Here is a 22161-nt window from a genome sequence, read left to right on the forward strand (position 1 = left end):
TGCCTTATACCTGAGGATATGCAAATGGGATGCCCCACTGCTCATGAAAACCAGACCATCCCTGACCTGAAGCCCAGTGAGCTGGATTCCACCCAGTGATTGACACAGACCACTCACCATGGAGTTGGGGCTGTGCTGGCTTTTCCTTGCTGCTCTTTTAAAAGGTAATTGTGAGGAAAACATATCAAGTGTGCAAGGAATGAGAGGAACAGTGGATATGTGGAAGTTTTCTGACCAGGATTCCTTGTGTTTGCAGGTGTCCAGTGTGAGGTGCAGCTGGTGGAGTCTGGGGGAGGCTTGGTGCAGCCTGGGGGGTCCCTGAGACTCTCCTGTGCAGCCTCCGGATTCAGCATCAGTGGTTACTGGATGAGCTGGGTTCGCCAGGCTCCAGGGAAGGGGCTGGAATGGATTTCATCCATCTATAGTAGTAACATACACTACGCAGACTCCGTGAAGGGCCGCTTCACCACCTCAACAGAGAACAGCAAGAACACAGTTTACCTGCAGATGAACAGCCTGAGAGAGGAGGACACGGCCCTCTATTACTGTGCTAGAGACACAGTGCAGGAAATCCAGTGTGGGCCCAGACACGAACCTCCCTGCAGGGCCGCTCAGGACCAGCAGGGGGCGCGCGGCACAGCTTGCAGCCGGGTCAGCCTGGGGAGCAGCTGCAGACAGGAGCCCAGGGCTGGTCTCCTGGTGTCTGTGCTAGTTCAGTGTCCAGCAGCTTTGACAGGATTCCTCCCTGAGTTTATGACCTGCACCTGAGAAGGCCAAACTGTAGAATCCTACAGCCTTGGAAGCCAGTACACAGTAAGACAAAATAGCGCAACTCCGAAGTGCACCATGTGAGAGAGCAGACACAGCCCCTGGCATACTCCGGTGTGTCCTCCGTGAGGTCTCTGATCTTTTGCTATGATTGTTCAAAATGAAACAAAGATCACTTGGGAAGCAACAATGGCTCTGCAATGGTAACCAATACTGGATCCTGAAGAAACTCCGGGGACCTTGGTGATTCCATGACACTTGGGGCACAGATTACAGGACTCACAGAGTTGGAATTCATTCTGTGGACAAAAGCAAAAAGGCCTGGTATGGTGACTCATGCCTGGAACCCGAGCTACTTGGGAGGAGGAGAGCAAAATCATCATTTGTGGTGATCAGATGGGGCAAAAACATAATGAGATAACTCAGTGTGAGGAAATAACCTCATTTGATGTTTAAACTGCCTTCCAACCCATATTCAGACCAATGAAGAAAACTTCAATAACAAATTTAACTAATATTCATTGGAAAGCACTTAAAGCTGTTTCTGAAAACACTCACACCCTCTCCTGCCTCCAGATTCCACTTCCATGTCTTGCCCTCCTCTGTCACATGGGAGGTCGGCCAACTGAGCCTTTTTCTAAGTAGCCTTGGATTAAGGGCAAGGGACTTACAGGTAAGTTATTTTAATGGGTGACTAAGCCTCCTTCCCGCATTATTTAATGTTTAGCTTTTAATATACCACATGGTTCTTCTGGGGGCTATTTCCTGTTCTGTGCCATTAAAAAGCCAGGCTGCACCAGCTCAATGGCAAGTCTGACTTCAGGAAAAGACCTGGAGAAAATGGCTCTTCAGAGACCAATTGGGGAAGATGGGTCAAAGTGGTAGTGGGGAACTGGAGTCCACGGTGGGTGACCTTCCTGACTTACAGGTTTCTCACAATGTGAGTGGAATAAGAGCAGACCCACCATGTGCAATAAGAGGACAATGCTCAGGTTATCTCTGCTTCCCAGAAAAATGACACTAATAGTCCACCCCATGCTGCAGAGACACCAGTGGGCAATCCCGAAGCTCTAGAAGAGCTGTCCCCAATTTGTGTCAAGATTGTGATTTTTTTTTTTTTTTTTTTTTTTTTTTTTTTGGCCAGTCCTGGGCCTTGGACTCAGGGCCTGAGCACTGTCCCTGGCTTCTCTTTGCTCAAGGCTAGCACTCTGCCACTTGAGTCACAGCGCCACTTCTGGCCATTTTCTGTATATGTGGTGCTGGGGAATCGAACCCAGGGCTTCAAGTATATGAGGCAAGCCCTCTTGCCACTAGGCCATATCCCCAGCACAGATTGTGAAACTTTTAAAGGTGTGGCCCAGCTAATAGTCTCATGTCACTGGCTTGTGCCATTCAATTGACCTCTCGCTGTCTGTGTGTGTGTGTGTGTGTGTGTGTGTGTGTGTGTGTGTGTGTCCCTGTGTGTTTCTCCTTTTCTTTTGCTCTCTAACTATGAAGGGGAGGGGTATTTCTACACCATGTGTTTCCTGTTTTTGACATTAGACACAACACTGAAGGATTAAAGCCATGAGTCTGCTTGGTCATACAGAGCTAACTATGAATCCAGGAGCCCAAATAAAGCTTTGATAATCTCAGTTACTTTTCATAGTAAGAAAATACCCTCACATACTACACCAAGCATCTGTGTCTCAAAACTGATTTCATGCTCACTTTTACCACCTGCTCCTTTTTTAATATTATTATCTCACATTCCAGTGGCATGTATCTAGAAATATTGTTTTTGTCAGTGAAACTACAATATTCTTTTCATTTGGTCTTGTGCTCTGCTAAACACAACACACTTGCAGGGTCCTCCCCATGCATGAACCAAGCTTGTTTCTGTCCACAGCAATGTCCCCTCTTGGGCCATGGTCCTCTTCCATTAAGGAGAACCTCCAGGTAAGGAGTAGAGCTGAAAAGGAGATTTCTGGGGGGTCAGAAGTCGGCAGGAGAAGAGTAAATTCTACATTTCACTGAGAATACTAGACTACAGCGAAGATTCATTCTCCGTGGAAGACCAGGCATGACGTGAGAACGGCCTTTCTCTCTATACAGACAAACTCTCAGGATCTGGATGAGGAAAAGTTGGAGGTTGAAAAGGAGAAGGGAGGTACACACTAAGAGAGGAAAAACATATATGATAGATTCTATGGAGAGATCAAGTAGTGTAATTCTTTACAAAGACTAAGTCAAACACCAGCAAAATAAGTACCAGGAAATGGGCACCTACAAGTGAGGGGAAGTGACAATGTTAGAAGAATGAAGGGGAAAAGTGGGAGAACTCAGGCAAGAATACACTGAATATCACAAAATTGAGAAAAATATGGTGAGGGATGGGTCAAAGGGAAGTAAAGATGTTGAAGGGATGACACAGATCAACACACACTATATACATAAACTGCTTTGTTAAATGGAAAACAAAATAATACATATCCTAAAAATTAAGAAAAGTTAGGGAAGGGGTGGTTTTGGAAGGGTGGATAAAAATGTTAAAAGGTGTGACATTGATGAAGCCTCAATGTATTTGTTAAACAGCTTTATTAAATGGCAACTCCTTTGTAGTGCTACAAAGATAGTTAAAAATAATAAAAAAAATATTTTTTAGAAACCAAACAGTTTAGCAATCTTGACTAAAGGTAGGTGAGTTACTAGGTGCCGGCCTTAAAGAAGTTTCTATGCAATCAGTGGTTAGTCTTGAAGCCAATTCTTTACTGACACAGTATGCTAACCTTGTATGTTTCATAGTTTAACTACTTGTGTAAAAAAAACCTCTGTTTTCCACTTGCATCTCTGTGTACACTGCCCTCCTAAGATTTCAACCTGAGACCTTGCTTTATAGCCAAGGACATGCAAATAGGAAGTCCCTCTGCTCATGAAAACCAGCCCATCCCTGACATGAAGCTCTGCGAGCTGGATCCCATCCAGTAACTGCCACAGACAACTCAACATGGAGCTGGGTCTGTGCTGGGTTTTCCTTGTTGCTCTCTTTAAAGGTAATTTATCGGGAATAAGAGATACCGAGTGTGCAAATGGACATGAATAGGAGAAATAGTGAATACATGTGAAGTTTTCTGACCAGGATTCCTTGTGTTTGCAGGTGTCCTGTGTGAGGTGCAGCTGGTGGAGTCTGGGGGAGGCTTGGTGCCGCCTGGGGGGTCCCTGAGACTCTCCTGTGCAGCCTCCGGATTCACCTTCAGTAGCTATGGCATGCACTGGATCCGCCAGGCTCCAGGGAAGGGGCTGGAGTGGGTGGCAGTTATATGGTATGATGGAAGTCAACAAAAATATGCAGAGTCTGTGAAGGGCCGCTTCACCATCTCCAGAGACAACTCCAAGAACATGCTGTACCTGCAAATGAGCAGCCTGAAAGCAGAGGACACCGCCGTGTATTACTGTGCAAGACACAGTGAATGGACTTCAGTGCCAGACCAGACACAAACCTGCCTGCAAATGTGTTCCGGCCTGCAGGGGGCGATCAGGACATACAGGGCTCAGGCTCAGTCCCAGGAACTGGACCAGAGGGTTACTTCCACCTGTGCTCCTCTGTGTCCACCCTGCCTCTGCTCCTCCTCTACCAGTTCTCCTCTCTGTGTTTCCTCTCTGTGTCTACCCTGCGTCTACACTCATATACACCAGTGACAGATCAGGTCTTCTGTGAAGGCACAGGAAAATGGTGACTTCTATGTGGACCTTGGAGCACATGGAATAGTCAACCAATAATTTCGATCTTGTATCAGGATCAATTAAAGATGTAAGTTGGAACTCATCAAATTTTGACATTTTATTTTCTGCTCAAGTGACAATCAAATAAGTAAGTGACCAGCTTTCAAATAGAAGAAATATTGGGAAATCACATACCCAACTACATTTGTGTATCCAGAATGTGAGAGGAATCCTCAACACTCACCTGTTGGAAAATCCACTGATGAATTGGGAAAAGACTTGTACAGACATTGTGTAATTTTCCACATATTAATGCACGCCAAATGCACACTTTGTAACTGTGAGGTACATCTTAAGTATTTGTACTCAGTTAAGTATTTATCAGTTAAGTATTGTATCAGTTAAGTATTGTTAACAATGAGCAGTAGAGCTGATTAGAGGAAGTGACAGGCATGTATATAATGACATGAGAAATGCAGACGTGTCAGCATGTGTCGGCATGAACTTGGATTCTCTATGTCTTCTCTCAGCAAACACTGCAGTGGGTCACACCTCGCCTGCTCCCATTAGAGGAAGGGGGTCCTGGACACAGCAACAGCCAGGTTCACTCTACACAAGATATGAAACTAAGGGCACTGTGATAGAGTAATAAACAATAAAACATGAAATCTTCTATCCAGCTCATGCTAATATGTGGGAATCTTCTTACACATTCACATCTACAGAAGGGAGGTAATTGTAATATATAGATCAAAGTAGGATGACTCTGTATAACAAGGCACATGGATGCAATTAGATATATATTTTCTGGGAGATCATCTTTGCAGCAATGTCCCTCAGGACTCTCACATCTGACCTTGGCACTACCAATGCTGAAACTTCCAGCCCAGGTCTTGCTATATAGTAGAAGACATGCAAATAGGGCCTTGTTCTCCTCAGTAAAACCAGCCAGCCCTGAGCCTGAAGGTCTGAGAGAGGCGTCAGTCCTGGATTCCAGGTGAACCCATTCAGTGATCAGGCTGAACACAGGCCATTCACCATGGAGCTGGGACTGCACTGGGTTTTCCTTGTTGCTCTTTTAAAAGGTAATTAATGGGGAACAAAAGATACTCCATGTGAAAATAGACACGAGTGGGAGCAAGAGCGTTTGGCCATTTCTGACCAGGATTCCTTGTGTTTGCAGGTGTCCAGTGTGAGGTGCAGCTGGTGGAGTCTGGGGGAGGCTTGGTGCAGCCTGGAGGGTCCCTGAAACTCTCCTGTGCAGCCTCTGGATTCACCTTCAGTAGTTACTGGATGCACTGGATCCGACAAGCTCCAGGGAAAGGACTGGAGTGGATTGCACGAATTGATCCAAATGGTGGTAGCACATACTACACAGAGTCTGTGAAGGGAAGATTCACCATCTCCAGAGACAACAATAAAAACATGCTGAATCTGCAAATGAACAGCCTGAGAACCGAGGACACCGCTGTGTATTACTGTGCAAGAGACACAGTGCAAGGAGCTCAGTGTGAGCCCAGACACAAACCTCTCAGCAGGGACTCTGGGCCAGCAGGGGGCGCTGGGCCCTGGGTCAGCTGCAGGGCAGAGGAAGGAGATGTCTCCTGGTGCCTGGCTCCCTCCCCATCTCATAGTGGTCCCAGGAGCCTCTAGACTTATGTCTCTGCTGAACCAGGATGCCACTGAATGCAAAAGGCTGGGCTTGCCTTCTTTGAGAAGATAGATAGGATACCTTACAATAGGAGTAAAGCACAGGGTCACGTTCAGGGCAGAAATGACTCTGCCACAGTCACCACAACCAGGACCTGAGAGAGCTCAGGGTTCTTCAGTGGGTTCTCTCCCAGCACGTTCAGGACAGAGACTCAGAGGGTTTTCCTGATGAGGACAGACTTTGGGATTCGTGCTGTGAGAAGGAGCAGGGCAGAGGAGACTCAGGGATGCATAGAACGTGACAGGTCCCAGGCCACCCTGCTCTTCCACAGGGACCAGGACCTCAGACTCAGGCCTGATCCACTCCTGTCCTAGCAGCAGATTTCTCTTCTTGCTGGATAATACTAATGTTCACACCTCATGTGTGTTCATGTGTGTTTCACGTGTGTTCAACCAGAAAATGCTGCTTGTGTCCCTGTGGACTAAAGCACACTACCTGACACATCTTCCTGAGATCAAGTGTGGCTCATCATCTGGAGAAAGTTGATGCGTCTGCTTGGGCTCCATTGTACACAACCTCCAGTTGCCCTCCTTCAAGGATGGGTTAGGAAATGAAAATGGACATTATGGACTTGTCGGTAAGACTGACAGGACAGAATGTGAAGTGGAGTGAGAGCTGACCTTGCTATGCACAGACTGCCATGGAGTCACCCAGCAGGAAGATGGGCCACATCCTTGTGCTGTCAAGTCTGTGGAGAGTGGCCAGGTGACTGTGAGCCATGTCCTTGAGGATGCATCATGGTGAATCACCCTGAAAATGAGTCCTGGTACATGAAGGTCATTACCCAGGTGACCCTCTGTCCCAGAGCCCCAGGTCCTCTCTTCTCTCACTACGGATGGCTCTCTGCCACCGTCTCCTCCCTTCTCTAAATGTTTGAATTCCTACTTACTTCCATCCTCATCTCATTAGTATAAAAAGTAAAGTGTTTTATGCCTTGCACACATTTGCATGTACATCACACTTGCCTCAACAGGTCTTCTCCCTCTCCCCATGCCAGATCCATCATTGTATTGTCATGGATTCTCTGGTAAATGAAGCAAATGCTCAACCCATGGAGACTTTTCCATTCTTGATGACTCTCCTGTCTATTTGAAGAGAAGATGCAGTTCTCATTTCCACCAGGAAACTCTTTAGGAACGATGTGTGAGGCTCTTCTGTCTTCTGAAGGCCCTGCAGATTGGATGGGTTTTGACTGCAGGGTCCAGGATGCTGGAGCCACACTGAGCACGATGTTGACAGAGGCAAGAGGGGCAGCCATGGCCACTGCTTCATAGAAATGTTTGATTTACTTGGAGGTTTGTAGAGATGCTCTCCAACAAGTTTCTATAGTTCTAATGCTGGCTTAAAGTTTACCTTAATAAAATAAACTTAAATTTAAAATATTGTATGTTTAGCATTACAGAACAATGTTTCAGTAAACATATCAACATTGTGAGGCAATTGCCAAAGTGAAGCTAATGAATATAAACTAAAGCTAATAAGCTATATAACGTATATGAATCATCATCTTACAAGGTTCAATTATATAGACACATATAGATAGTTGTGTGTATTCATGTGTATATATTATTTACACAATATACAATATATTATATATATAGGTAAATAATGAGCTAACATGGATATTTCACTGGTACAAATTCTATAGAGATTCTCATCCCAGCTCTGTGGAACTCTTCTTAGTGTGCAGGGAGCTCTATTGAACTCCTCTCACTGTGCCAGAAGCTCTATGTAACCCTGCAGAGACAAGAGGATGGGGTACTTAACATTGTAAGACAAGTATTGACAAGTTAAAAGCAGAACTGGTCATCCTGTCTGGAAAAATAGGGAATGGGTGGTCACTGCCTGAATTCTCCATGCTAGGGAGCGTAGATCAAGGTTGGTGCATTAAACATGTCTTCTATACCCAGTGTGATGCTTGATGCTTTGTCCTGCTTAGTAATACACAAGTTGGCTGGGGAGCTGCCTACCTCAAACCCTTATGAGACAGGAAAGGGCTATCACACTATGGAAATGCACCACAGTGAAAGAGATGTACAGGAATATGGCAGTATTCAGGAACCAGTTGCTCTTGCAGGATCTTCTGGAAAACTCTTATTTCTTCTAGTATGGCAATAATCTCAAAGCTTCACAAATATGTTAACATAACTAACATGACTGTGTTGATTTATCATCTTGAAGATCAGTCACAAACAGGTGCAATCCAGGTCCACATTGAATTTTCTCTTCAGAATATGGTCAGTATTTCACATTTAATATTTCAAAAAAGTTAAATGGCAACTAATACAGTGTTTGTATATCATGAAATCAATCATTTATGTACCCCTTTAGGGATGAATGCATCAAGCTAGTTAGTACCAAGTCTATCTCAATTCCTTTATTACTATTCACTTTGATCATCTAATATCTACTGATTAAACAAATTTTCCATCTGAACTACATCATTTCTGACTGTGGCCAGTTTTCTGTACAGCAGGTCATCCTGTGAAAATAAGAATTAGCACTCTTTTTAAATTAACATCTCTCATTTTGCCCATAGCCTCTATACACCCCTAGTCTACTTTCTACTTCTAGAATGCACACTTTTCCACATTCCACATGTAAGGAAACAATGCAGAACTTTACCAGCTCTGGGTTGTCCCATGTAGCTAATGTCCTGAGTGTTATCCATGTTGTTTCAAAGAGCATCATTTCTTTATATTCAAGGTCATCTAAATATTCCATGGTATGAATGAACCACGCCACCTTATACGTGTCTTCCTACTTGAGCACTTTGGTTATAACTACCTCGACTCCACTGGTGTTGGTGGCATTTCTGATTACTGAAATTTCTGTTTCTTCAGGATTCTCCATACAGGATTCCACGATGACTGTTCTTATTTCTACTCTGTCCAACAGCGAATACGAGTTACCCTTCTGCACATCCTCACCATCACTTGTCATCTCTTGTTTTTGCTATAATAGCTATTCTAATTGGTCTTTTTTAAAGTTTTTTTGTTAGACTAGATTTTAAATTTTGTTACCTTGCTTGTGTTGAGCTGGCACCAAAAATCTAGAGACACACCTTCAGTTCTGTGATTTCCTGGTTATTATAGAAGTGGAGTCTAGCAAAATTTTATGCCTGGGCTGATCATAAACTTTAATCCTCCAGACTTAAGCTTCATGAGTATCTATCTAAGTTTACAGACACGGACCACTGCACTTGGCTTCTTGTTATTGATTTAATTCATACCGCTGATAAAGAGCTGGAGCATTGCCATATATCATTTAGCCACCTGTGTTCTTTGGGAAATATCTATTGATGTTCTCTGGCCATTTTTGTTTTGTTTTCTTTAGATTGAGTTGAGTTCCTTCTATATCTGGATATATCCTCCTAACCAGACTCATGATTTGCAAATGCTGTCTCTGAATCTGTGTGGTGTCTCTTCACTTCATTCATTCTCATCTTAGCTATGCAATTTGTGAGTTGAATCACTCTCATTTGTGTAATCTGGCTTTCTTCCTTGCGCCTTTGGAGTTCTGGAACTGAATTTCTTGCCTCAAATACTCTCTAGATCACGTCCACTGTGTTTTGCTCTATTAGTTTTATTAATTCAACTCTTGTATCTAAGTCACTCATATATTTCAAGTTCAGGTTTTGTAAATATTATGAGAATAGAGTCCAAATTTCCTTCACAAGAATCCATGAGGGCAGAACTTGCTTGCGATAAGGAGCTCTTAAAGGTCACTATGACAATGTAGAAAGATAACAAACATGGGAAAACTGGGACTGGGGCTTTACCTGGTGACTGGTTCTAAGTTTTGAGAAGTAGACCAGGGGAAATTTTAGATGTGTGAGCAGAGGTTAGTGGTGACTCCTCCACAGTTTTAGAAGACCATGACATTGATAGGAAGGTGGGGAGTAAGACTATGATGAAGGGTTCTCATAGCAGTGGTGATTATCGGGGAATTGGTCTGGAGGTCACCACAGCTCCATTGTGAGAAAGAACCTGTCTCTGTGTTGCCACTGCACTTAGATGCTGTGTGAGGCTGAATTGAAAGACGATGGACTAGTTTATCTTATCTGAGGAAACACACCACTCAGAAAACGGACTGTGTATTTACTGGCTACTTTTAGCCAGATATATAGTGAGAAATTGAGCAATGAAACGAATGGGAAGATTTGTAAAAGTGGCAGTTGGACCAGAAAATGGCACTTGTCAACTTCAGGTAAAGGAGATATCAGCAGCAGCAACACCTGCAAGACCCAGGTGTTTTTGTGACTGAGCAGCCTGGAAGAGCAGGACACAGCCATGGGTGACTGGGAGTGAAATTCAGTGAGACACAGACCCAAACTCTGGGGTGCTCAGCTCCAGCAGGGGGAGCTGGAGACACGGAAAGCAGAGGGCCTCCCAGGCCAGGGTGCTGGGCAGTGTGAGAACTTCACTCCCTGAAATGTGGGTCATTACCCCCATCCCCTCCATGAGCAGTGATTCCAGAGATCATTACTGCCTTTGCATCACATTGCTTTTCTCTTCTTAAGTCAAGGTTGGCTGCCCTTTCCCCTCTCTGAATAGGTTCTTTCATCATAATAATGATGGCTGAGTTTTCAATTATGTTTCCCATATAATGACATAGAATATCACACTTATACGCATGTGATGGAATGGATGCATCTCTCCAACCTCCACTCCCTGGCCTCTCTTCTAGTCTTAGTTCACTCAGCAGTGTCTTGGGGACTGGCCTGTGTATGCTCTGTTGACGTTGGGGTCATACACCCCAGCCCTTCCCTCTTCGGGGGACATCTGACACTGTGTTGATATTCTCACTGTCACAGTGCAGAAGGGGTTTGTTTCCTGGATCTAGATTTCAGAGGCCATCACTGTTGCCAGCTTCCTACGTCATTACAGGACCTCAGCACAGGATCATCCGATGCCAATAAAGCCGAGAGTGAGAATCTGATACAAATCCTAAAACTAGTCAACATTCATGAAGATGTGCCTCTTCACAGTAATTTTATATATTGAAGCTATACATCAGTAATGTGGCTTGAAACAATTACACACACACACATGCGTGCGCACACACACACACACACACACACACACACACACACACACACACACTGCGTCCAATGATCATTTGACCACTTCCCCTTCAGGACTACTTTGTGTGTGGCCACTGGCACCTGTGCATGGGTCTACAATAGTTGTTGTTGCCATAGAGACAGAGTGAAGACACCAGGCAGGCTCTGCACAGACGTTGAAACCTAGCAGTCTGCTCTGTGTGTCTTGTCTTGATAACTGGAACAGTCTGTGCAGAGGCCAGCACTGACTTCATCAGGATGTGAGCTGACTCCCTTCTCCAAGACACAGGGCTATTTGGAAGGTGTGGCTTGAGTCACCTCCTGTGTGTCTAGCTGACTTGATATAAATATTAAAATCACAAGTACGCAGAATCTCATTTTCATTGCCTACCAAGTGCTAAAATATCGATGCTGAATATTAGTCAAGAACGCACATCAGGTTTTCATATTTTCGATCATTGTAGACAGGTGTTCATGGCTCATACATGTGATCCTAGGTATTCAGGCTGTGGCCAAAAGGGAGCCCTACTACACTGTAGGCAGGAGTGTAAATTTTTTCCACCACTCTGGAAAGCAGTGTGGAGGTTCTTCAAAGGGCTAACCATAGAGCTCCCCTATGACCCATCAATACCGCTTTGGGTATTTATCCAAAGGATTACAAGCAAGATCACACTAAAGTTACCAGCCCAGATACCCCCTCAGTAAATGAATGAATCGAGAAAATGTGGTACATATACACAATGGAATTCTATGCTTCTATCAGAAAGAATGACATTGCCCCATTCATAAGGAAATGGAAAGACTTGGAAAAAATCATACTAAGTGAAGACCCAAAGAAGCATACTAAGCCATACCCAAAGAAGCATAGACTCTATGGTTTCTCTCATTGGTAAAAATTAGTACATGAATAGGATAGACCTAGTAGAATACCACAATAGCTCAATAGCCATGTGCATGTGAACATATAAGATGATGCTAAGCAAAATAAAATCTAAGTTTCAAAAATAAGTGGTTTTATCTCTGTTTTTGTTTTCAACTTACCATGTTAAATTGTGCCTTTTTCTTTTGTCTTTCTTCCCCATAGGTCTACCCTTAATGCCACTGTAACTGATTTTCGTGCTCTGGGTATTGAATGTGTGGTTGTCAGAACTAGGGAAGGGAAGGGGAACATCAAAATGGAGAAACAAAGGGTAAAAGGCTAACCAATGCAACAGCTTACTTACAAGACAATATGCTACAATCCAAATGTGTAACATGGGATGATGGGAATTGGGGGTGGAGGAAGGTAGAAGAAAAACAAGGGAGGAGATAACAAGTTTGATAAGAAATGTACTCACTGCCTTAAATTTGAAACTTAATCCCTTTGTACATTACTTCGACAACTAGAAAAAGAAGAATAAAACCACCTTTGGCTGTATGTGACATATAAGAAACTGAAAGTGTTTCTTAAAAAATTTAGGGGGAAAATATATAAAAACAAGGTTTTAATGTGAGTGACAATTGCTCTTCAGTCAGAGCACAGAGTATAGATAACAAGATTAACAGTGCTCTCACACATGGATTTGCTGGGATTGCTTTGTCCAAAGGTGTCAGTGGCAGGAGGACTGAGTCTTTGATCCCCCACATTCTCAAGTGTGACATGTCACAGAGGTGTCTGTGTGTAGTTGGAGATGCGTTCACACAGGTGTTCCCTGGCTTCAATGTGGAAAAAGGAGGACCATGTAGCAATGGTCACAATGTGGGAATCGAGTAGTTCTCTGCTCTAAAAGTCATACAGAGTCGTGCTGGACCCTCAAGGTTTTGCTCTTTAGAACAGAGATCCCAGAAGGTATCCATATTGCTGAGCTATACTGTGGGGATGGAGCTGCGCTCTGCTCCTCCACCCCTCACAGCAGCTCAGCCCCAATCCCAGGATCCAGCAGCTGGGCTGTCAGAGCAGGAGTTATCTGGTGGATCTTTAAAACAACACAATTTTAAAGCAAGAAGAATTCCTGGGTTCCAAGTAGGAATGTTGCTTTGAAAATCATCCTGTGTGAAACTTCACTGCCAAGTCTCATGAGAGGCTTTGCACCAAGGCAGTAAAAAATGATTTTATAAATCTAACTCATTCTAATAGTGAAAAGAATTAAGACCTCTGAGAACGCAGCTGAGTGAACCTGAAAGCTAATCACTGGTCCACTCCGTTCAGGGCTTTCGTTCACTAGGAGTCTCCCTCCAGCTCTGCAAAGTTTCAAGTTCAACATTTTCTCCCATACTAGGTCTGGGGACACAGCTTGTTTTTACAAAATCTCAGATTTCTTCAGGAAATGCATGAACTGGGACTTTCAAATGCTAGGGCCCTGTGCCAGTAGCTCACATCTATAACAATAGCTACTCTTGAGGCAGAGATTGCAAGGATCATAGTTGCAGACCTGCCCAGCCAAACATAACTCACAAGATGTCTTCTCAACCAGAGTTAAGGTTGGGATTATGGGATGCTAAGTTTGGGAGCTCTGCCGTCCAGGCCAGCTCAGGCAGAAAGTTCTCGAGACTCCTTCTCAGAGAAAGAAGCGGAGCGTGGGGTCTCTATGACACCTGTCACCAGCTATGGTGGGAAGATTCAGATAAGATGACCACAGTACAGATGCGTGCCTGGGAAAAGTCCAAAACCCATCGCACAACAACCAGTACAAACAGAGCTTGACTCATGGCTCAGTGCTACAGAGCTCCTGCTTGACAAGCATACATGTTGTGAGGCCCTGAGTCTATGTGAACAAACTGGGGTGTCATATATGAAGGATTGACCCGACCCTATTGTCCCAGGTCCATACAGGCGCCTGGCATAATCCCAGGTATACACTGACCTGCTTTGAGATGCAGGCAGGGTAATTCACCTAAGCCCAGCTGTAAACAGTCCTTTGAGGGCCCAGTGGAAAAGCCCCAAGCTTCGTAGACCTAGAAGCTTTTGCATTAACCTCTGCCTCCTTGCTCAGACCTCGTATAAGCCTGATCCCAAATTCACCCCCTCCCACAAACTCCAAACCTGTGGGAAGGTCTGTGCCTCTCTCTGGCAAGAAACAGTCCTCACCTGTTGATGATGCAGTCTGGCCTATTCCTTTTCCATTCTCCTCCATTTTCCCAACAATGAACAAAAATTCCTACCTAGTAACACGGTACAAACCCAAACATGAAACATTAGTCACTCAGGACGCTTAGAATTCAAGAAAGATTTTCTACCAAAGTCATTTTACTCTTCACTAAGTGACATAACAACACAAAGACAGTGCCTCAAAATGGCAGAATATTCAAATTGGAAAATGATCAAAGAAAAATAACAGATTTCAGTCAATATTGTGATATACATGTATATACACACAAATGTGCATATATTTACACATATTAGTTTATGTATGCACAAATGCATGTCCATATTATGTGTGTATATTGGTGCATATATGTATGCGTGTACAAATATGTGTATATACTAAAGTTTATTATTTATATAATTGCATCTAAATATAAAGCAGAAGCTTGTATTAATATTGTTTGTGACTGTGCATATATATATATATATTCAAATTCACAATGCACACACACTTTATTCACTGGGATAGAAGGGAATATATATATATATTTATACATGTCACCACACACACACACTGTGATCACTGGGCTGGAAAGGGAGGCTTCCTTATTCCCTCTGCTGTCCTTCATGTGGGACCACATTCACTCTCGTGAGGGAGGGGGTGCAGGGGATTGAATAGCAAGGACTCTAGCAGAGTGGAGGATGCTGGCCTTGCTCTTGTGCCCAGGTTCTATTCAGCTGACTTGAAGCCCAGCTGCAGAGGGCAGTCTCAGTCTTTCTCATGGGGATGCTGATCTGTGTCCTGGACTCCACCTGATTTCCTGAAACTTTTCTGTGGTGGAGTCTGGAGAACTGAAAATAAGTCAGTCCTGCAGCGGAGCCACCTGCACATGTGAAGTACAGCTTCCTTCCCCAAGGAGAACCTTCCATAAGCAGCCTGGACTGAGCCACAACCAATACAATCATCCCCAGATTCTATGAAGAACCTGTGCTCAATCCATCACCTGGGAACCCTGTGAAGGAACTCACATCTGAGCCCTGCTTCAGCTCAGCCCTGTGAAACCATCACCTGGCTCGTTTGTGGGTTCCTCAGAACCTTCCATGCTTAAGGCCTTGGTACAGGCTGCAGCGGCCTGTTGCATTGAGAGGCAAAGCAGGAAGGCCTAATCCTGCATGGAACCCACAGGGTTCCTAGGTCCTGTAAGAACAGAACACCCAGTGCAGGCCCTGCCCAGGTCCCTGTGTGCATCACATTTACCTCTGTTCTTCTGACCAAACAAGTCACCGTTCAGGGAGGGCAAGTGAGGGGCCCTGTAAAGTACAGGTGCAGGACGAGGAGAAATCAGCAGCCTCACCCTGCATCTATCCACAGTTCATGAAAGGTGGAGGTGAGCAGGTTTGAGCCACAGCTGTCTGCTGGGATCCTCATCCTGACGAGCCTAAAGGAGACAAGAGTGTCCCTCACCACCTCCTCTGCTCTACCAGCTTCTCTGGAAGCCCTGGCAGACTCAAGGGGAGGCTCTCTTTTGAAGACATTCTTTGTTTGGTGTCTCCATGCACAACAGTTTGGTTAGTGAGAGCAATTCGCTGCTCCCAGAGAAGCAGTGAGTAGCTGCGGCCTCTCTGAAAGAGCTGGCTATGGGCAGGGTAAAGCCACTGCAACTGGGTTGGGGATTCTGAGGAAATGCCCTGTGAGCAGACACAGGGGCTTCCCTGCAGGGCAGGCTGGACTCCAGGGGGTCAGGACCCACCCAGCTCAGCTGCAAAGCCTGGACCTTTGTCAGAGGCCTGGGCTGAGTGCGAGGCAGAGAGTGGTGCTCAGACTGTAGTAGGTATATTGAGCAGATCAACCAGAATCAATGGGAAACCTGGAGCCCTATGCACAAATATGGAGTCTCTGAATAACGTACAAAATCCTGTTTTGTGAAATGTGAATGAGATTCAACCATATTTAAGCACAAATTCCTGAGCGAGGCTGTAGAAAGCCTGAGTCCATCAACAAACAGTTCCCCTGGATTCCCATCTTCAGTTTGGTCACACACAGGCCTGCGTATCAGAGACTCACCTCCCTCTCCTCTCTCAACCTGGTTCAAGTCTTGATCTAACAAGTACCCTGCTTCATGAATATGAAAATAAGCAGTGTCTGCTGGGGTCAATATAGACAGGCCTCTTCCCAGAGAAGCCTACAATCTCCTCTCCTGAACACGCACACCCGGCTCACAGAGCCCACCATGGACCTGAACTGGAGCTTCCTCATCTTGGTGGCAGCAGCTACAGGTACGTGGCTGCCCAGGACCAGGTTCGGAGGGTCCAGACCCTAACTGGAGAATTCATGCAGTCCATCTTGTCCCCAGGTGTCCACTCCCAGGTGCAGCTGGAGCAGCCTGGGGCTGAAGTGAGGAGGCCTGGAGACTCGGCCAAGTTGTCCTGCAGGGCTTCTGGATACACCTTTACCAACTACTACATGCACTGGGTGAGGCAGAAGTCAGGACAGGGGCTTGAGTGGATTGGACGGATTGACCCTGAGGATGGTGGGACCAAATATGCTCCAAAGTTTGAGGGCAAGGCCGCCCTGACTGCAGACACCTCCTCCAGCACTGCCTACATGGAGCTGAGCAGCCTGACAGCTGACGACTCGGCCGTGTATTACTGTGCGAGGCACAGTGTGCACACCCACATCCTGAGTGTGTCAGGAACCCTGAGGGGAAGGCAGCCACCTCAGAGCTGTGAGGAGAAGGACGATTCCCCTGATCTCCTGACAGAAAATGCAGATAATTAATAGAACAAAGGAGCTGCAATCCTGAGTCCACTCTGAGTGTATGGGAAGGCTTCCACTCCCAGTCACCATCCTCAGAAAATGCAGAGAGCAACGGGAGTTTCCAGCTATACAGTCAGTGCAAACACTTCCCACCTAATAGTCATGTGAACATGTTTTCCAGTCAGCTGAGCCTGAGTCTTCAGTGCTTTTAGCCTAAAAGGAGGCTGGAGTTTGTTGAGGGATTTTTCTGCATCAAAATGATCTTTTTTTTTCTTGATTATTTTTATGTAGTGCATTCCATTTATTTATTTTCCTGTCTTGATCCAGACTTGTATATCTGGAACGAAATCCATTTAATCACAGTTTACATACAATCCTTTTGATTAGTTTTGAATTCTCTTAGCAAGTATTTTATTGAGGATTTTTGTATTGATGTTCATCAGAAAGATTGGTCTACAATTCTCTTATTTTGTTGTCTCTCCAGTTTGGGGATGAGTGTAATGCCAGCTTCATAGAACACATTCAGTAGTGTCTCTTCCCTTTCTCTTCCATGGAATATATTGATGAATATTGATGTCTTCAAGATCTTGTAAACTTGACATGTGAAATCCAAATCCACACATTCCCTCGGATTCTGGGCTCCATTTTGTAGGGAGGTCCTTAAATAGTATCTCCATTTTATTGCTTGTTATATAGATATTAAATCTTTTATATACTTTTGCTCAAGTATGGTGGTTAAAGTTATTTATGAATGCATCCATTTCCATTAGATTTTTCTAGTTTATTTGAGAAAAGGATGGGAAATATTTCCTCAATCTTCTGGATTTTCTTTGTGTTTGTCATGACTTCTCCATTTTAACCTCTGATTTTTTTTAGCTGCTTTCTTTCTCCATTTAGTCATAATGGTTAAGGACTAATCAATTTTTACCTATCTTTTCAAAGAAGCAAAGTTTTTGTTTTACTGATTTGTTTCGTGTGGAGATTCTTCAGTAGCTAATTCATTCAGTTCTGCCCTAGTCTTTACATTTCATCCTCCCTATTGGTCTAATTTAACTTGCTCTTGTTTCTCAAGGACTTGAATCTTTAAGGCATAAATTTGAAATATTTCAGTTTGGAGGTGATTTATGTTCACAGCTAAGAATTTTCCTCTTAAAACTACATTTGACATATCCCAGAGGTTCTAGTATGTTTGCTTTACATTTTCGTTAGATTCTTGGAACACCTTAATTCCCTCTCTTTTTTTTCAAATTTTTATTATCAAACTGATGTACAGAGAGGATACAGCTTCATACGTTAGGCATTGGATACATTTCTTGTATTGTTTGTTACCTCGCCCCTCATACTCCCCTCCCTCCTCCCCCTTTCCCTTTCCCCCCATGAGATGTTCAGTTCACAAATTGCCTCTCTTATATTTTCTATGACCCAGTCAAAAATTCAATAGTGTGTAATTTCATGTCCATGAGTTTAAGTAGATTTTGTTGTTGTTTCAATTCAGGTCCATCCTCACTCTTTGAAATATTTCTACCATTAGAGAACCTACACTGAAAGAACATGGAACATTCATCTCATATTGAGTCTATGTGTAATTCTTGTGAAATAAGCTCAAAGTCCATGTCACTTTTATTTAGCAGGATTTACACACCAGTTGATGTTCTTGACATCATCCAGAGGCTATGTCAGAGATTCAACCAGAATTCCATGCTTACCCATGCAAAGCTTTTCCAAGTACCAAGAGCCTGCTGTGGGGTCATACAAGTATTAGAGTATATGGACCTACATGGATGTACCCCAAGCTCCCATAGTCCCTGTGACCTTGTCTGGGGTCATAAAGGAGTTACAGTTCCTGGAACATCATTGATGTACCAAGACACTGACCTTACCAGTGTCATAAATATGTTATGGTTCATGGACCAACATCCATGTTCCCCAACCTGCCACAGTCCCCATGACCTTATCATAGATGATTCATAGATGAGTTACAGTAAATGGACTTACATGAATGTACCCCAACTTCCCACAATCCCCTAACAGTCCTGGTAACCTTACCTGTGTCCCGAATGTGTAAGATTCATGGACCTACATCCATGTACCACCAACTTTCACAGACTTGGTAAATATGTTACAGTTCATGGACTGACATCTTTATACCACTACTTCCCACAGTCCCCGTTATCCTATGTGTGTCACAAATGTGTTACAGTTCACAGGCTGACATCTATGTATGACTACCTCCCACAGTCCCCCTGTCGTTCCCCCTGTCCTGAATGTTTTACAATACATGGACCCACATCAACGTACCACCATCTCCCACAGTCCCTGTGACCTGATCTGGGGTCATGGTGCTGGGCTTGTCTGAGGAAAATGAGTGAAACTGATGGTCGTGGAAACTTGTTGCACTTGAGAGTCTGTGATTTCATGTCATGTGAAGTTCCATTATGTCCATAGTGACTGAGTTTGTGTAGGACAAGATGGATTCCTTCTTGGGACAAATAAGAATGTTGCCCAATTCGTCTGAAAGGCATCATTCTTAGAAAGTCTTATTGCAAACTTTACATCCACCATCTAGTTTCATACTGGACAAGTGCTGAAATATTAGTTTGTATTAAATATACATTTTCAAGTGCCTCAAGTTAAGATAGCCTAATGTCTTCCTTTTCCTGGAGAGTGGGGAACGATGTGAACCTAGAATATGAATTGAAGACAGCTCTCCAGATAAATGGAAGTGCCTATCCGTATGTTTGGATGAACTTAATTATATTTCCCAGAGGAGAAGCTGGGAATGGCTTGCACGCACCTGACAGCCTAAAGCACCTGCATGGGACCTGCGGAGAGGTTTCCAATTGTTTGGCTCACTTCAGCTGTGAATGCCTTTCCTCTTCCTCCTACCCAGAAAAGCAAACAAGCCTTTATCTGTGAAGTGATCCACCCACCCAAGGGTGTAAACCACAATATTTCCTGAAAGTAAAAATAATCTTCTTATTGTTGGATTCAAAATAGAAAAAGTATGCTTATTATTTTCATATTACATGAAGGGAACATTATCATGCACGGTAGTATTTTTTCTTAAGAATCTGTTTAGACATACAGCTTCTTTAAAACTGGTGCAATGTAATAAGTAAACCATTCAGTGTTTTGAGGGTGAAAGGCTGCTGCACGCCAGAATTGCACCCGATGAGCGTTGAGGAGAAGCGAGTCCCAGCAGGCCTTGTGGGAGAGAGACGAAGCTCGGTGCCTCTGCTCCTCTACCGACAGGACTCGCGTGTAAATGTGCCTTCCACCTCTAAGATAAAATGTCCATCTCGCCCCGTGGGCGCTCGCAGTCCCGTCACACACCGAGAACTCCTGGGAAGGCAAGGTGAGGTCTAGGAGGGGGTCTGCTGGGTGCTCTGGGCCTGCTGGCAGCTGCCCAGGGCCACACGGGTGCCTCGGGGGAGACTGTGACTGCAGGTGACCCACAGACGTGATTCTCCTTGTCCGTGGGTGTCCGGTCCCGGGTGTGGCTGCAGAGTGAGGATCGAGTCTGTGAAAGCCTAGAAGATTCCATTCTCCTTGTAGGGCCTCGGGCGCCATCAGAACCAGTGGTGCCCCTGGCATTTGCTTCACTGACTCCCGGGAAGGGGCTGCACTGGACAGGAGACACTGAAGTCACAAAATGCAATCCAGACTTCCAAAGCCACACTGGCGTCTCGGAGAGACGGCAGGGCCCAGGTGTCCACACCGCAGAGCTCCATGGCAGCAGAGGGCACTGGGTGCTTGTCCATGGGGAGCCCCTGGGCTTCCACACCCGCAGGGCCGCCGACCACCAGCAGGCGGCGCACGGACACACTGCGGCAGGGCAGGGCAGGGCGTCTGCGCATGCTCAGGGCATGGACCCGCGGGCCTCCTCGGGGCGGCCTCGGCTTCCCCTGCCTGTAACCGCTGCTCTAGGAAACACCTGTGCGTGTGGCGTCCCCTGCGAGCCTCTGACCGCTGAGAGAACAGCCCCGGTTCATGCCGGGGGTCCTAAAAGCCTTCATTCCCCTTCCCTAAGAGCCGAGTGTCTCCGGGGGAGCAGAAGAGGAGGCTGCTGTGGGGTTGGAAGGTCGTGGGGTTCCCTGGGGGCACAGAGTTCCCAGGACCGAGGTCAGAGCCAAAGAGCAGTGCAGGCCGGGGTTCCGCCCCGACCTCCGCCTCCCACGAGGGCAGCCGCGCAGGCGCTCTTCTGACCCGGGGGTCTCTTGCTCTGGCACTGAAACGTATGTCCCTTTAAGACTCACCCAATGTTGGAAATTCGACAGAAAGGGCCAGTGGATCGCACCTGGAGTCCTAGGTATTCAGGAGGCTGAGATCCGAGTACTGCGGCCCAGAGCTAGCTGGAGAAGGAAACGCAATGAGAATCTTATCTGACTCACCACCAAAGATCAGAAAGGAAGCCGTCTCTCAAGAGATAGAGCACTCGACTGAAGCTCAAGCTCAAGAACAGCCCCAGATGCGAGCGCAAAGCCCAAGGAATCAACAGGAAAAGGGAAAATACATTATATGTGTTAGGTTCCGTTTTTCAAAGTAGGTAGCTGGTAAAGGAGAACGCCACGTGGTATTCGGGCAGGGGAGAAAGATTACCAAACTGCTGGCCTGTGGCCTAGATGATCCATGGCCGGAGAGAAGGGCAAGAAGGACCCAACCCCACCCAGCCCTGCCTAATCTAGGGCAGGGGCAGTGGTGTGGCCAGGTGGATTAGGATGTGACCACAGGGAACGGGGAGGTAACTGCCTCCAGGTCTGCAGGTTACCCAGGTAACTGGGTGGAGACTTAATGAGGTGGGGGCTTCTACATGGAGCCTTCCGGGGATGGAAGTTACAGTATGTATGAATAAAAATAGAATAGTGCAACCAATTAATAGGGGGTGAAAGAGAGGAAGGGGCAAACAAGGAAGGATAATAGGTAAGTATGATGAAGGCAGACTATAGGATTCTGTGAAAATATTACAACAAAACCTCTCTCTATGATAACTACTCATTAACAAACATTAATAACCAGAGTCCCAAGCATGGCTCCAGGGTGGACATATTGTCTGGTAAAATTAGCTTCTCTGTTCAATTACTACTAAAAATAGT

At 45.2% G+C, this 22161-nt stretch overlaps 1 gene segment (V, D, J or C); it reads left to right on the forward strand.

The window, feature by feature from the left end:
- Positions 1-112: 112 nt before the first annotated feature.
- Positions 113-21420, forward strand: LOC125345346. The segment is given in 4 exon segments: positions 113-164; positions 257-561; positions 11322-11332; positions 21402-21420. Coding segments are annotated over 4 exon segments (381 nt in total).
- The last annotated feature ends 741 nt before the right edge of the window (positions 21421-22161 follow it).

This window comes from Perognathus longimembris, unplaced genomic scaffold (genome assembly GCF_023159225.1).
Source record: "Perognathus longimembris pacificus isolate PPM17 unplaced genomic scaffold, ASM2315922v1 HiC_scaffold_5536, whole genome shotgun sequence".
In the NCBI taxonomy this organism is placed as follows: domain Eukaryota; kingdom Metazoa; phylum Chordata; class Mammalia; order Rodentia; family Heteromyidae; genus Perognathus; species Perognathus longimembris.